Genomic DNA, 15,692 nt, shown 5'->3' on the forward strand with positions numbered 1-15,692 from the left:
TGAGAGCAGTGCGATAACTGGTGTGACTGGGTCCCGTTGCCACTTTAACAATGAGAGCCTGGAGACTGCCAAGAGACTGATCCTGGCAAGAGCAATGTGAGGGTGGTCAGTTTCAAGGCTCCCCACACAGTGTTCATGCTCTGGCTGCCTGAGGTGAGGGACAGTTAAAGTAACCCCAGGCCCGGGTGAGGACACGGCTCCCTCGCTGCACATACCTTCTGTAAAGGTACCTCCCCCCTGCTCACTGCCAGATCCAAACACTGCTGTGTGATGCTTCACCTTTTCAAATCCTTTCCTGAAAATGAGAAGCTTCGATACAAAGGGGGAGGGGGAGGGGGTAGGGGAGGGGGGCAGGGGAGGGGACAGGAGAGGGGGCAAGGGAGGGGGGCAGGGGAGGGGACAGGAGAGGGGGCAGGGGAGGGGACAGGAGAGGGGGGCAGGGGAGGGGACAGGAGAGGGGGTAGGGGAGGGGGGCAGGGGAGGGGACAGGAGAGGGGGTAGGGGAGGGGACAGGAGAGGGGGCAAGGGAGGGGACAGGAGAGGGGGTAGGGGAGGGGGGCAGGGGAGGGGACAGGAGAGGGGGTAGGGGAGGGGACAGGAGAGGGGGCAAGGGAGGGGACAGGAGAGGGGGTAGGGGAGGGGGGCAGGGGAGGGGACAGGAGAGGGGGTAGGGGAGGGGACAGGAGAGGGGGCAAGGGAGGGGACAGGAGAGGGGGTAGGGGAGGGGGGCAGGGGAGGGGACAGGAGAGGGGGTAGGGGAGGGGGGCAGGGGAGGGGACAGGAGAGGGGGGTAGGGGAGGGGACAGGAGAGGGGGCAAGGGAGGGGACAGGAGAGGGGGTAGGGGAGGGGGGCAGGGGAGGGGACAGGAGAGGGGGCAAGGGAGGGGACAGGAGAGGGGGTAGGGGAGGGGGCAGGGGAGGGGTTATAACTGAAGTTCTGAAACACACAGTCCCTGAAAGTTCTGGATTAACTGTCCCATAAACACTGCGGCTATTTTATTCTCCATTAACCTCCCCCCCACCCCCACTTCAGCATTCCCCCCTCCCCACTGTTCTGGGGCCCTTTCAGGTTCCCCACCTTTTCAGTGAAAACCGAAGAATTGCGGATGTTGGAAATAAAAAAAACAAATAGAAGTTGCTGGAAAAGCTCCGGCAGCATCCCGTCCTGGAAAACCCATGTCAGAAAATGTTCCTGGGGAGTATTCCGGGAGGTTTCCATCACCACCTTAAATTAGAAAACAGCAAGGCTACAGTGTTACCTGTCCCGGCCTCTCTCACTCTGCCCCAGTCCCAGTGTGGGACGATAGCATGGGGTGGGGGGGAAGGAGGTTGTGGTGGGGTGGGGGGGGGGGGGTGACACTGCCAGACCCCGAGGAGGGGCAAGGGAGGGGAGGCGGCACTCAAGAGTGCACCCGCTAACATTAACGGGCGATGCTCACAGTTAATGTGGATGCACCAAAATCGTCCCAGTGAAAGGTGAGGGGAGGTGTTGGGCAGTGAGAGGGGAGTGTGTGTGAGGAGCCTGTGTCCGGCTCACACACACCTCAGCCCGGAGCATTTCCCACCCAGAGCCGCAGAGAGTAAGCTCTCAGTGAGTGTCTGCCTGGCTCAGTAGTTAGCTCTGAATGCAAACAGTGAGGCTTCCCGATCAGGAGGGCAGGGGAGAGGGGGCAGAGTTGTGCGGATTGGGAGCGAGGATTGAGGGGAGCTTTTGGCTGAAATATTAAACTACATCTTCGCTACTTTGAAGAGGTCAGAGCGGATTCTCTGCAATATCCTGGGCCAATACCCTGCATGTTTACAAACAGATACTTATCACATTTCTGTTTGTGGGATCTTGCTGTATGGGAAAAGGCCGCCGAGTTTTCTCCTAGACTTTACAATATTTCATTAGGGCAGAACGTGCTGTGGACTAGATTTATTCATCCACATTTCCTGCTTGTAAACTAAACCCAGTCCTCACAGCGATCATCTCCATCAGCCCTGACACTCCCACCATCACACCCCACTGCCATCTCATCCTCAACCCTAATACCCCAGTAACCCCCAATCCCCAACTAACCCTCTCACCCTCACCCCATCACCTGACCCCGAACCTCACACTCACCCCAGCCAATTAGCCTTTCCTGTCTCACCATCATCCAGCCGTCACCCTCACCTCTACCACCGTCACCCCATACCCATCCCCTCTCCAACAGCCCCATCAACCTCCCCCAGTCTCACACTCATCCCGTCACCTGGTGCCCAACCTCACCCCACCCCATCACCATCACCCCATCACTATTACCCCCCTCTCACTATCACCCCAACACCATTACCCCCCTCTCTCACTATCACCCCATCACCATTACCCCCTCTCTCACTATCACCCCATCACCATTCCCCCCTCTCTCACTATCACCCCATCACCATTACCCCCTCTCACTATCACCCCATCACCATTACCCCCCCCTCACTATCACCCCATCACCATTACCCCCCTCTCACTATCACCCCATCACCATTACCCCCCCCTCACTATCACCCCATCACCATTACCCCCCTCTCTCACTATCACCCCATCACCATTACCCCCCTCTCACTATCACCCCATCACCATTACCCCCCTCTCACTATCACCCCATCACCATTCCCCCCCTCTCTCACTATCACCCCATCACCATTACCCCTCTCTCACTATCACCCCATCACCATTATCCCCCTCTCACTATCACCCCATCACCATTACCCCCCTCTCTCACTATCACCCCATCACCATTATCCCCCTCTCACTATCACCCCATCACCATTACCCCCCTCTCTCACTATCACCCCATCACCATTACCCCTCTCTCACTATCACCCCATCACCATTACCCTCTCTCACTATCACCCCATCACCATTACCCCCCTCTCTCACTATCACCCCATCACCATTACCCCCCTCTCTCACTATCACCCCATCACCATTACCCCCCTCACTATCACCCCATCACCATTACCCTCTCTCACTATCACCCCATCACCATTACCCCCTCTCACTATCACCCCATCACCATTACCCCCCTCTCACTATCACCCCATCACCATTATCCCCCTCTCACTATCACCCCATCACCATTACCCCCCCTCACTATCACCCCATCACCATTACCCTCTCTCACTATCACCCCATCACCATTACCCCCCTCTCACTATCACCCCATCACCATTACCCCCCCCTCTCACTATCACCCCATCACCATTACCCTCTCTCACTATCACCCCATCACCATTACCCCCCTCTCACTATCACCCCATCACCATTACCCCCCTCACTATCACCCCATCACCATTACCCCTCTCTCACTATCACCCCATCACCATTACCCCCCCCACTATCACCCCATCACCATTACCCCCCTCTCACTATCACCCCATCACCATTACCCCCCTCACTATCACCCCATCACCATTACCCTCTCTCACTATCACCCCATCACCATTACCCCCCTCACTATCACCCCATCACCATTATCCCCCTCTCACTATCAACCCATCACCATTATCCCTCTCTCACTATCACCCCATCACCATTATCCCCCTCTCACTATCACCCCATCACCATTATCCCCCTCTCACTATCACCCCATCACCATTACCCCCCTCACTATCACCCCATCACCATTACCCTCTCTCACTATCACCCCATCACCATTACCCCCCCTCTCTCATCATCGCTCCTCTCTCTGTCCCACCATCACCTCTAATGGTGCCTTTGGGTTATTTGGCAATGGGAGGCATCATTCCCATTGCCGTGTCATTTCCGCTGATATTAACCTGGCCGTATCTCACAACACCAGGTTATAGTCCAGCAGGTTTATTTGGAAGCACTAGCTTTCGGAGCGCTGCTCCTTCATCAGGTGGTTTCTCAGGAAGGCTCCGTGCGGAGTTTGCCCTCACACCCTGCAGCCTGGCCAATCCTGTTAGAGGGGCTCACTGATGAATTACTGCAGATCCGAGCTTTCGCCTCACTATATTGTCGTGTATTTAACCTGAGTGGGCCTGGGGTACCCCCGGGGGTTAACATTGTTCTACTTATTCCAGAGTCTCCCTCTGCAAACAATTCCTATTTGATTCAGTGTTTAGCACCCCCACCCAACCTCCCCCCACCCCCAGACCCCGAGCGGTGACAGTGGAAGACCACCAGATCTCTCTGACTCTCACATTAATCACAGTGTGAAGAAAGCGCTCTGATCAGTTCTGACCTTTGCAGTAAATCTCTCTCTATCTGTGGTGCGTACTCTCATTCGTCAGAACACAGCCTAAGTTTCTGACTCAAAGTATCAGCTGTAACGGAAACGCTATTGTAGCAGACTACAATGAGGCAAGGCTCACCTGCCTCTGAAAAAGATGTGAGGTAAAAACAATGACTGCAGATGCTGGAAACCAGATTCTGGATTAGTGGGGCTGGAAGAGCACAGCAGTTCAGGCAGCATCCAAGGAGCAGCGACATCGATGTTTCGGGCAAAAGCCCTTCATCAAGATCTTAAGCTCTTCCAACACCACTAATCCAGAATCTGAAAAAGATGTGACAAATCCTAAGGACACTTTCTAAAGGAGGAGAAAGGCGGCTCTACGCAGAAGCTGGGCAATATTTATCCTTTAATAATCCACACTAATATTCCCTCACTTTACAAAATGTGAAAGTGTGTGCTAACCAAACCGCAGTTACTCAGCCGCCAGCCCCTGTGTTTGCTAACCATTGTCCGAGGCGCAGAGCCGGACAGCACGGAAACAGACCATTTGGTCCAACTCGTCCATGCCGACCAAATGTCCTAAATTAATCTAGTCTCATTTGCCAGCACTTGGCCCACATCACTTCCCATTCATATACCCATTTAGATAACCTTTGAAATGTTGTAATTGTACCAGCCTCCACCACTTCCTCTGGAGAGACAAAAAACTGCTGACGCTGGAATTCAAAGTAGACAGGCAGGAGGCTGGAGGAACACAGCAAGGCAGGCAGCATCAGGAGGGACAGGCAGGAGGCTGGAGGAACACAGCAAGGCAGGCAGCATCAGGAGGGACAGGCAGGAGGCTGGAGGAACACAGCAAGGCAGGGAGCATCAGGAGGGACAGGCAGGAGGCTGGAGGAACACAGCAAGGCAGGCAGCATCAGGAGGGACAGGCAGGAGGCTGGAGGAACACAGCAAGGCAGGCAGCATCAGGAGGGACAGGCAGGAGGCTGGAGGAACACAGCAAGGCAGGCAGCATCAGGAGGGACAGGCAGGAGGCTGGAGGAACACAGCAAGGCAGGCAGCATCAGGAGGGACAGGCAGGAGGCTGGAGGAACACAGCAAGCCAGGCAGCATCAGGAGGGACAGGCAGGAGGCTGGGGGAACACAGCAAGCCAGGCAGCATCAAGAGGTGGAGATGTTGACAGTCCTGAAGAAGGGTTACACCCGAAACGTCGACTTCTCCACCTCCTGATGCTGCCTGCCTTGCTGTGTTCCTCCGGCCTCCTGCCTGTCCCTCCTGATGCTGCCTGCCTTGCTCGCTGTGTTCCTCCAGCCTCCTGCCTGTCCCTCCTGATGCTGCCTGCCTTGCTGTGTTCCTCCAGCCTGTCAACCATTGGCAGCTCATTCCATAGAAGCACCATCCTTTGTGTGAAAAGTTGCCCCTTGGGTCCCTCTCACCCTAAACCTATGCCCTCTAGCTCTGGATTCCCCCACCCCTGAGAAAAGCCCTTGTCTATTTATCCTATCCATGCCCCTCGTGATTTTATAAACCTTAATAAGGTCATCCCTCAGCCTTCGATGCTCCAGGGAAAACAGCCCCAGCCTGTTCAGCCTCTCCCTGTAGCTCACACCCTCCAACGGGTGGTTTGAGTGTGGGGTGGACTTCCTGAGGAAGTGGTGGATATCGGCACAATTCCAACATTTACAGTTATTCGAGTAAGTACATGAACAGGAAAGCTTTGGAAGGACATGGCCCAGGAGCAGGCAGGTGGGACTTGTTCAGTTTGGGATTATGTTCACTTTGACTGGTTGGACTGAAGGCAGAGGTGGATTCTGCAGATGCTGGATATTAGAGTCAAGGTTGGACTCTAAGGGTCTGGACTCTTGGTTGGACTGAGAGGGGTCTGTTTCCGTGCTGTATGACTCTATGACTTTGTAAGTCTCACTGCATCTCTCCAAAAACCGGGAGACCAGACCGAGGCAGTTCTGAAAGTGGCTTAACCAATGTCCTGTACAGCCCACACAACCACGCAACTCCTGTACCCAATACTCTGACCAATACTCTGAAATGTCTTCCTCACCACCCTATCCTATGAAGCTGCACTCCAAGGTCTCTTTGTTCAGCAACACTCCCTAGGACACTACCATTAAGTCCTGCCCTGATCTGCCTTTCCAAGATGCAGCACCTCGCATTTGTCTAAACTGTCTCCTGGTCTGGCAAGGGGTTTGGGGGTGGGGGTGGAAGGGGATGTGGTGTTTGATATTTCAGAGCCCCCTCACTTTACTGTAACTGGGCCGCGCGGGTAGATGATCGTTTTCCGATGGGTGGGGGGGGAGGGAGGGGAGGTATCTCCACATGAGGGCTGTGGGTGAGTGGGGGACATTTTGGGAGACTGTGTGTTTAAATCTTACACCAGGACTCCGGATGCATTACCCGGTGCAGAGATGTGAGTGCAGAAAGTGTTCTGCTCTGTCAGAAAGTGTTGCCTTTACCACGGGATGTGGGAATAGTTTCCCTTCTCCGGCAGGTACGAATAAGTCCCACTGCCACTTTTTAATGTAAAAGTCTCACAGTTCTGCCTAATACCGAGATCATCCCTTATTCTGGAATCGACATTATGCAGCTAACAGATGAACATTACTGATTGTATTGTCCGTGTGGGGCCGCCATGCTGATCAGTCTCGCTGCTGTGTTTCCAACAGGAATGGCTATATTTCAAACAACACCCCAGTGGGACATGTGCCAGGAGTCACTCGACACCTGGTTACAGTCCAACAGGTTGATTTGAAATCACAAGCTTTCGGGGCGCTACCCCTTCGTCAGGTGCAGTGACGGGGAAGGGCACACAGACACAGAATTTAGATGGCAGCTTGAGTGGGTTCCTGTCTGTGTGCTCTTCCCTCTCACTGCACCTGATGAAGGAGCAGCGCCCCGAAAGCTTGGGATTTCAATTCAGCCTATTGGACAGTAACCAGGTGTCGAGTGACTTCTGACTTTGACCAACCCCAGTCCAACACCGGCTCCCCCACATCATGGGACATGTGACTATCAGGAATAAGAACAGGAGGAGGCCATTCGGTCTATCAAGCCTGACCCGCCATTCTGTAGAGAGTGTGATGCTGGAAAAGCACAGCCGGTCAGGCAGCATCCGAGGAGCAGGACAAGTCGACGTTTCAGGCGGGAGTCCCTTATCAATTCTCCTGCTCAACTCTAATCCCCAGCATCTGCAGTCTTCACTTTCACCGCCATTCGGTACGTTCGCGTCTGACCTGTTCCAGGCTTCAACGTATTTTTTTGCCCCCCCGCCCCCCCCCTCGCCCTCAATCGGTGATGTTTCAAACTCCGGTTTTACACAGTCACAGTGACCTAACCTTCCTGGGGAGAGACTCCCAGACATTCAGGTAAAAACAAAATCCGGCGGAGGCTGGGAATCTGATTTAAACCCAGAACCTGCTGGAGGATTTCAGTCGGTCTAACAACATCTGCCGAGAGAGAGAGAGAGAAAGAGCTAACGTTTCGAGGGCAGTGTGACACTTTGTGAAGAAGCCACGCCGGAATGCTGAGTGCTGGATGGCTTCAGAACTTGATCCGTTTTTGTGTTGATTCCATGTCAACGCACACTCTTCCCCAGCTCCGATTTCAACGTGGGTCCCCTTTATTCTGGAAGGACAGCCCCTGGTTCCAGTGTGGAAAGAGCGGGACGTACTGAGGCGCTATCGAAATGCAGGGCTCGCTTTCAAAACAAAAGCACTGTGTGTTTCTCCCGGTAGAGGGAGCCTGTAATCCATTAAAGCTACAATAACATCACATACACACGCCTGGGGTTGGGGGTATACTGGCAGTGGAGCTGGTTCGGTTTCAAGTTCCCCCTCGGTAAATGTAGCTGCTTGGTGCCCAATGGTCTGGGAGCTTTGCTCAGATGTAGCTATGGAGATGGCGAGTGGTTGTTGCCTTTGACAGGTGTGTGTTTCAGCTGGAGGAGGCACACAGCGGCTATGTACAACAAGGGCAAAGGATGTACCATCCCCTCGGACGCTCAGGCAAGGGAAAAGTAAGTGGCAGCGAGACAGAAGGACAACGGGGTGGCGCTGAGAAAGGATAAGGAACATTTCTGGCTTTTGCAAGAATTCAGACCAAGCCCCGAGTGTACGGGAACGGGCGCTGTATTTGCTCCCGGGGCTGGGGGACAGTGAGAGGCTTTAACGGAACGGACAGAGAGATTTTCCTGTAAAGTTTTCTTAATTTTTTTTCTTTTTTTTAAACAAAATAACATTAAAATAATTAGTGACAAAAGGGTGTGTTTTCAAAAAGTGATTTCCTTCCTGTAGTTTTACAAGTTTAAATTTTAACAACGAATAAGTAAAATCCGTCGATTGAATTTAGTGAGAATGTCCCCGGTTTTCTGTCCCTGGGAAAGGGGGAGAGGAGCTCCGGACAATGTTTGTTCCTGTATAAGATATTTCATTTGTGTGTTGTGGCCTCGCTGCGACAGCTGGACCAATCATTGTCAGATTAATAAAAGTGTAATTGTGCAGGAGGGAAACTTTGAGCGTGTTGGGCCGTGTTGAGTCAGTCTCTGTGATCTCTGCAGGCTAGCGCTCTATGTTTACGAATACCTGCTGCATGTGGGGGCTCAGAAATCCGCGCAGACATTTTTGTCTGAGGTAAGAATTTCTCCCTCTCTCTCTCTCATGCTTTTGAAGTTCCCAAACGTTGACATTTGTTTGGCTGGTCTGTACCTCCTTTCCCTCCGCCAACCTGATCCCTCTCTCTCTCCTGATTTTCAGATTCGTTGGGAAAAAAACATCAGTCTGGGCGAACCCCCCGGCTTCCTGCACTCTTGGTGGTGGTAGGGGTTGTCTCTTTGTATTGTCTGCATAGTTTCGGTCTGAAGTGTTTGATGTTTTCCCGGAGACTAGCTCCTCGAACAAAGGAAATGCGATTCCAGGTGGTAAAGGGGATTATTCCCCTCTTAATCCAGCACTTTCCCTATCCCTCTCCCTCCCTCTCTCTGGGCTACTTGGGTATTTTTAATGGAGCCCTCATTACATCTTGGATCTGCAGGGTTTCTATGTGGAGTGAGTGGTCTGCAGCTTTAAGGATTCCCCAAGAATGTCTCCAGGTTGCATCCTCAGCTGTTTTGCTTTTCCATTCTCCCCTCACCCACACACGCACGTAAGTGACTTCCTGAGCCTCCACCTCCCACGATTGGGCAGCACTGGGATGCAAGCAGAGTTCCTGTCCCCATTCCCTGGCTGAGCTGCTGTCCGTCAGGTGGATAATAAGGTTAGTCATGAGGCTGTTCTCAGCCCTTGACCATCCTGCCAAGGCACAAGCCATCACCAGCCCTGATGATGTTAAGAGCTGTTAGCTTCCCCTCTCTCCATGGATGCTGCCTGACCCGCTGTGATTTGCAACATTTTTTGTGTTCACCAACCGAGGGAAGGTGGGAGCCGCCACTACATTGGGACAGTTCTCTCTCACTGCCCCCTGTATGAGGTATTGACTTCAGTAGAGATGTGGAGAAGCTTTGGGACAAAGCAGGTAAGATTTATCTGGTCAGTCCCAGCTCTTACATCATTTTCTGCATTTTTCATTTCAACTTGATAAATTGGAAAGTATCTGAAGGAGAGGAGGTTTGCAGAGCTCTGGGGAGAGAACAGGTGGAGCGGGATGAATTGGAATAGTCTTCAACACTGCCTCAATTCAGGACTCAGGGTTTCAAATGCTACTCTGAAATCTACTTCTGTTGCCCCTTTGAAATGGTACATTCCAGCTCACAATGGCTCACTGCATTCAAAAATCCTCTCATTTATCGCCTCAGTCAACATTAATCTGTGTCCCTCTGGTCACCAGCCCTCTGTTCACTGGAAACGGTTTCTCCTTTTTAACACCCACCAAAATCCCATGTGATTTTAAACAGTTCCATTCAATTTCCTTTTAACCTGCTCTGCTCCAAGGAGAACAATCCCAACTTCCCCAAACTCTCTCTGTGTCACAAGGTTTTCCACGATGATGTCTGATTAGTCAGGAGATATTCATGTTCAGTGTTGCTGATTGGAAGTGGAATGGGTAAAATGATGCTGGATTCACCTTCAGGCTCCAGGTGAACATGCTCCTGCTCCCAGACACAGGATTGGGTTTGATGCTGAGTGAGTGATGAGGTTGCTTGATGCTGTGCACTGTTACATTAAACCCTAGCAAATTGGATATTGGAGTTTATAGTTGGAAAGCTGTGAGGAATTCCATGCAGCTGGATTCTCAATCCCTGTTCCCGCGGAGTGGGTAATGGGCTCCTGTTCCTGCGGGGTGGGTAATAGGTTCCTGTTCCCACAGAGTGGGTAATGGGCTCCTGTTCCCGCGGAGTGGGTAATGGGCTCCTGTTCCCGCGGAGTGGGTAATGGGTTCCTGTTCCCCTGGAGTGGGTAATGGGCTCCTGTTCCTGCAGAATGGGTAATGGGCTCCTGTTCCCGTGGAGTGGGTAATGGGCTCCTGTTCCCGTGGAGTGGGTAATGGGTTCCTGTTCCCCTGGAGTGGGTAATGGGCTCCTGTTCCCGCGGAGTGGGTAAAGGTTTCCTGTTCCCGCGGAATGGGTAATGGGCTCCTGTTCCCGTGGAGTGGGTAATGGGCTCCTGTTCCCGTGGAGTGGGTAATGGGCTCCTGTTCCCGCGGAGTGGGTAAAGGTTTCCTGTTCCCGTGGAGTGGGTAAAGGTTTCCTGTTCCCGCGGAATGGGTAATGGGCTCCTGTTCCCGCGGAGTGGGTAAAGGTTTCCTGTTCCTGTGGAGTGGGTAAAGGTTTCCTGTTCCCGCGGAATGGGTAAAGGTTTCCTGTTCCCGCGGAATGGGTAATGGGCTCCTGTTCCCGCGGAGTGGGTAATGGGCTCCTGTTCCCGCGGAGTGGGTAAAGGTTTCCTGTTCCCGCGGAATGGGTAATGGGCTCCTGTTCCCGCGGAGTGGGTAATGGGCTCCTGTACCCGCGGAGTGGGTAAAGGTTTCCTGTTCCCGCAGAATGGGTAATGGGCTCCTGTTCCCGCGGAATGGGTAATGGGCTCCTGTTCCCGTGGAGTGGGTAATGGGCTCCTGTTCCCGCGGAGTGGGTAAAGGTTTCCTGTTCCCGCGGAATGGGTAATGGGCTCCTGTTCCCGCAGAGTGGGTAATGGACTCCTGTTCCCGCAGAGTGGGTAATGGACTCCTGTTCCCGCAGAGTGGGTAATGGACTCCTGTTCCAGTGGAGTGGGTAATGGGCTCTGTTCCCGTGGAGTGGGTAATGGGCTCCTGTTCCCGCAGAGTGGGTAATGAGCTCCTGTTCCAGTGGAGTGGGTAATGGGCTCTGTTCCCGTGGAGTGGGTAATGGGCTCCTGTTCGTATGGAGTGGGTAATAGGCTCCTGTTCCCGTGGTGTGGGTAATGGGTTCCTGTTCCCGCAGAGTGGGTAATGGGCTCTGTTCCCGTGGAGTGGGTAATGGGCTCCTGTTCGTATGGAGTGGGTAATGGGCTCCTGTTCCCGAGGTGTGGGTAATGGGTTCCTGTTCCCGCAGAATGGGTAATGGGCTCCTGTTCCCGCGGTGTGGGTAATGGGTTCCTGTTCCCGCAGAATGGGTATTGGGCTCCTGTTCCCGTGTAGTGGGTAATGGGCTCCTGTTCCCGCGGTGTGGGTAATGGGCTCCTGTTCCCGCGGAGTGGGTAATGGGCTCCTGTTCCCGCGGAGTGGGTAATGGGCTCCTGTTCCTGCGGAGTGGGTAATGGGCTCCTGTTCCCGCGGAATGGGTAATGGGCTCCTGTTCCTGCGGAGTGGGTAATGGGCTCCTGTTCCCATGGAATGGGTAATGGGCTCCTGTTCCTGCAGAGTGGGTAATGGGCTCCTGTTCCTGCAGAGTGGGTAATGGGCTCCTGTTCCCATGGAATGGGTAATGGGCTCCTGTTCCCGCGGAGTGGGTAATGGGCTCCTGTTCCCATGGAATGGGTAATGGGCTCCTGTTCCTGCAGAGTGGGTAATGGGCTCCTGTTCCTGCGGAATGGGTAATGGGCTCCTGTTCCCATGGAATGGGTAATGGGCTCCTGTTCCCGCGGAGTGGGTAATGGGCTCCTGTTCCCCTGGAGTGGGTAATGGGTTCCTGTTCCCACAGAGTGGGTAATGGGCTCCTGTTCCCGCGGAGTGGGTAATGTGCTCCTGTTCCCGCGGAGTGCGTAATGGGCTCCTGTTCCCGTGGAGTGGGTAATGGGCTCCTGTTCCCGCAGAGTGGGTAATGGGCTCCTGTTCCCCTGGAGTGGGTAATGGGCTCCTGTTTCCGTGGAGTGGGTAATGGGCTCCTGTTTCCGTGGAGTGGGTAATGGGCTCCTGTTTCCGTGGAGTGGGTAATGGGTTCCTGTTCCCGCGGAATGGGTAATAGGCTCCTGTTCCCCTGGAGTGGGTAATGGGCTCCTGTTCCTGTGGAGTGGGTAATGGGCTCCTGTTCCCGCAGAGTGGGTAATGGGCTCTGTTCCCGTGGAGTGGGTAATGGGCTCCTGTTCCCGTGGAGTGGGTATTGGGCTCCTGTTCCCGTGTAGTGGGTAATGGGCTCCTGTTCCCGCGGTGTGGGTAATGGGCTCCTGTTCCCGCGGAGTGGGTAATGGGCTCCTGTTCCCGCGGAGTGGGTAATGGGCTCCTGTTCCTGCGGAGTGGGTAATGGGCTCCTGTTCCTGCGGAATGGTTAATGGGCTCCTGTTCCTGCGGAATGGGTCATGGGCTCCTGTTCCCACGGAATGGGTAATGGGCTCCTGTTCCTGCGGAATGGGTAATGGGCTCCTGTTCCCATGGAATGGGTAATGGGCTCCTGTTCCCGCGGAGTGGGTAATGGATTCCTGTTCCCGCAGAGTGGGTAATGGGCTCCTGTTCCCATGGAATGGGTCATGGGCTCCTGTTCCCGTGGAGTGGGTAATGGATTCCTGTTCCCGCAGAGTGGGTAATGGGCTCCTGTTCCCGTGGAGTGGGTAATGGGCTCCTGTTCCCGCGGAGTGGGTAATGGATTCCTGTTCCCGCAGAGTGGGTAATGGGCTCCTGTTCCCGAGGTTCCTGTTCCCCTGGAGTGGGTAATGGGCTTCTGTTCTCCTGGAGTGGGTAATTGGCTCCTGTTCCTATGGAGTGTGTATTGGGCTCCTGTTCCCGCGGAGTGGGTAATGGGTTCCTGTTCCCGCAGAGTGGGTAATGGGCTCCTGTTCCCGCGGAGTGGGTAATGGGTTCCTGTTCCCGCAGAGTGGGTAATGGGCACCTGTTCCCGTGGAGTGGGTAATGGGCACCTGTTCCTATGGAGTGTGTATTGGGCTCCTGTTCCCGCGGAGTGGGTAATGGGTTCCTGTTCCCGCAGAGTGGGTAATGGGCTCCTGTTCCCACGGAGTGGGTAATGGGCTCCTGTTCCCGTGGAGTGGGTAATGGGTTCCTGTTCCCGCAGAGTGGGTAATGGGCACCTGTTCCCGTGGAGTGGGTAATGGGCACCTGTTCCCGTGGAGTGGGTAATGGCCTCCTGTTCCCGCGGAGTGGGTAATGGGTTCCTGTTCCTATGGAGTGTGTATTGGGCTCCTGTTCCCGCGGAGTGGGTAATGGGTTCCTGTTCCCGCGGAGTGGGTAATGGGTTCCTGTTCCCGCAGAGTGGGTAATGGGCACCTGTTCCCGTGGAGTGGGTAATGGGCACCTGTTCCCGTGGAGTGGGTAATGGGCACCTGTTCCCGTGGAGTGGGTAATGGCCTCCTGTTCCCGCGGAGTGGGTAATGGGCTCCTGTTCCCGCGGAGTGGGTAATGGGTTCCTGTTCCCGCGGAGTGGGTAATGGGCTCCTGTTCCCATGGAGTGGGTAATGGATTCTTGTCCCCCTGGAGTAGGTTATGGGCTTGGATTTGAATCATGACCAAATGCCAGGTTTTGTGTTCTCAAATTGAACTGAGGTCAGAATCTGGTTCAGGTTCCAGGGCTGTCATCCAGAGTGAGGCTGGGATTGGTTGGATGCTAGAATCTGAGAATTATGTTGAGTTTATGATTGGATGAGAATCCTGTAAATCTGGGATGAGGAATGGAATTGGGATTGAGCACTGGAAGCTGTCTGTATGTCACCTTTAGATATCAGCAAGCCAGGCAGAATTAGGAGTTGGAGAAGTCGATGTTTCAGGTGTAACCCTACTTCAGTCTTCTAACTGAAGTTGACTTCTCCAGCTCCTGATGCTGCCTGACTTGTTGTGTTCTTCCAGCCTCCTGCCTGTCTATTTTGGATTCCAGCATTTCATTTTTTTTTGTCTCTGTAACCTTTAGCTATCAGGCAGAGGTAGTGGCTGAGCTGTAATGGAAGGTGTGTTGTTGAAGGTGTGATGCTGGGAAACGCAGCAGGCCAGGCAGCATCCAAGGAGCAGGAGAGTCGACATTTTGGGCATAAACCCCTAATCACTTGGATTGGGGTTGGATTATGTGGAGGAAGGATAGGTTTTGCTTTGTTTGAATGGGTGTCGGACGTTTCCTATTTGCCGATGTAATTAAAGAGTTATGGCTGCAGAAGAGTTTAGTCACTATCTGTGTCTCTTTCTGTAGTGTATTTTGGGATCTCTACTGTGCAGCACCTGACAGAAGGGAAACCTGTGAGCACTCAAGTGAAGCCAAGGCCTTTCACGATTATGTGAGTACCATGTTAATGTCATTCATTGTTGGAAAGTGGTTCTCTACCTTTTGGAGGCAAAGTGTGTGTGTGTGTGTGTGTGTGTGTGTGTGTGTGTGTGTGTGTGTGTGTGTGTGTGTGTGTGTGTGTGTGTGTGTGTGTGTGTGTGTGTGTGTGTGTGTGAATATCTATGTGATTCTCTGTGTATTTCTGGTGTGTCTGTGTGATGTGTCTATGTGCCTTGATTGTAAGCAGGCTGACCATAATACTGAAGTAGACAGGCAGGAGGCTGGAAGAACACAGCAAGCCAGGCAGCATCAGAAGGTGGAGAAGCTGACAGTCCTGAAGAAGGGTTACACCCGAAATGTCGACTTCTCCACCTCCTGATGTTGCCTGGCTTGCTGTGTTCTTCCAGCCTGTCTACTTTGGATTCCAGCATCTGCAATTTTTTTCGTCTCTGATCACAATACTAAACCCTGCTATCCACATTAATTACATTATAGAACCCTCATTTCAGTTCTTCGATATTCAGGTTTGTTTTATGTGATTAATTTAAATCCAGTTTTTGGATTCTCCTGATCAAGGGGAGCAGTGAGGTGAGATCAAGCTGTGACATGTTGTTGATAGGGCAGGCGACCAAGGAAACTAGGTCAACTCTATAATCTCAGTCTCCGTTTTTAAATTGTATTTTGTACTGTACAGTCAGTGTTTTTTCATGGTAACAGTCACTCTGTGTAACTGTACAGAGTCAGTGTTTATTCAGTAGGGTAAGGGTCAGTCACTGTGTAACCATACAGAGTCAGGGTTTATTCAGCAGGGTAAGGGTCACTCACTGTGTAACCGTACAGAGTTAGTGTTTATTCAACAGGGTAAGGGTCA

General features: G+C 53.1%; 1 protein-coding gene across 4 annotated transcripts in view; it reads left to right on the forward strand.

The window, feature by feature from the left end:
• The first annotated feature begins 8,042 nt into the window (after positions 1-8,042).
• The window catches only part of ssbp4 (single stranded DNA binding protein 4), a 143,861-nt gene continuing 136,211 nt past the window's right edge, over positions 8,043-15,692 (forward strand). The window contains exons 1-4 of one of the 4 annotated variants that reach the window (XM_072594446.1): positions 8,043-8,251; positions 8,792-8,864; positions 8,988-9,049; positions 14,750-14,834. In XM_072594446.1, the coding sequence (XP_072450547.1) occupies positions 8,196-8,251; positions 8,792-8,864; positions 8,988-9,049; positions 14,750-14,834 (276 nt within the window). In that variant the 5' untranslated portion in view covers positions 8,043-8,195. The remainder of the gene's footprint in view (positions 8,252-8,791; positions 8,865-8,987; positions 9,050-14,749; positions 14,835-15,692) is intronic. The other 3 variants (XM_072594445.1, XM_072594443.1, XM_072594444.1) reach the window with 3 other exon arrangements.

Source organism: Chiloscyllium punctatum, chromosome 24 (assembly GCF_047496795.1).
Source record: "Chiloscyllium punctatum isolate Juve2018m chromosome 24, sChiPun1.3, whole genome shotgun sequence".
NCBI classification, from domain to species: domain Eukaryota; kingdom Metazoa; phylum Chordata; class Chondrichthyes; order Orectolobiformes; family Hemiscylliidae; genus Chiloscyllium; species Chiloscyllium punctatum.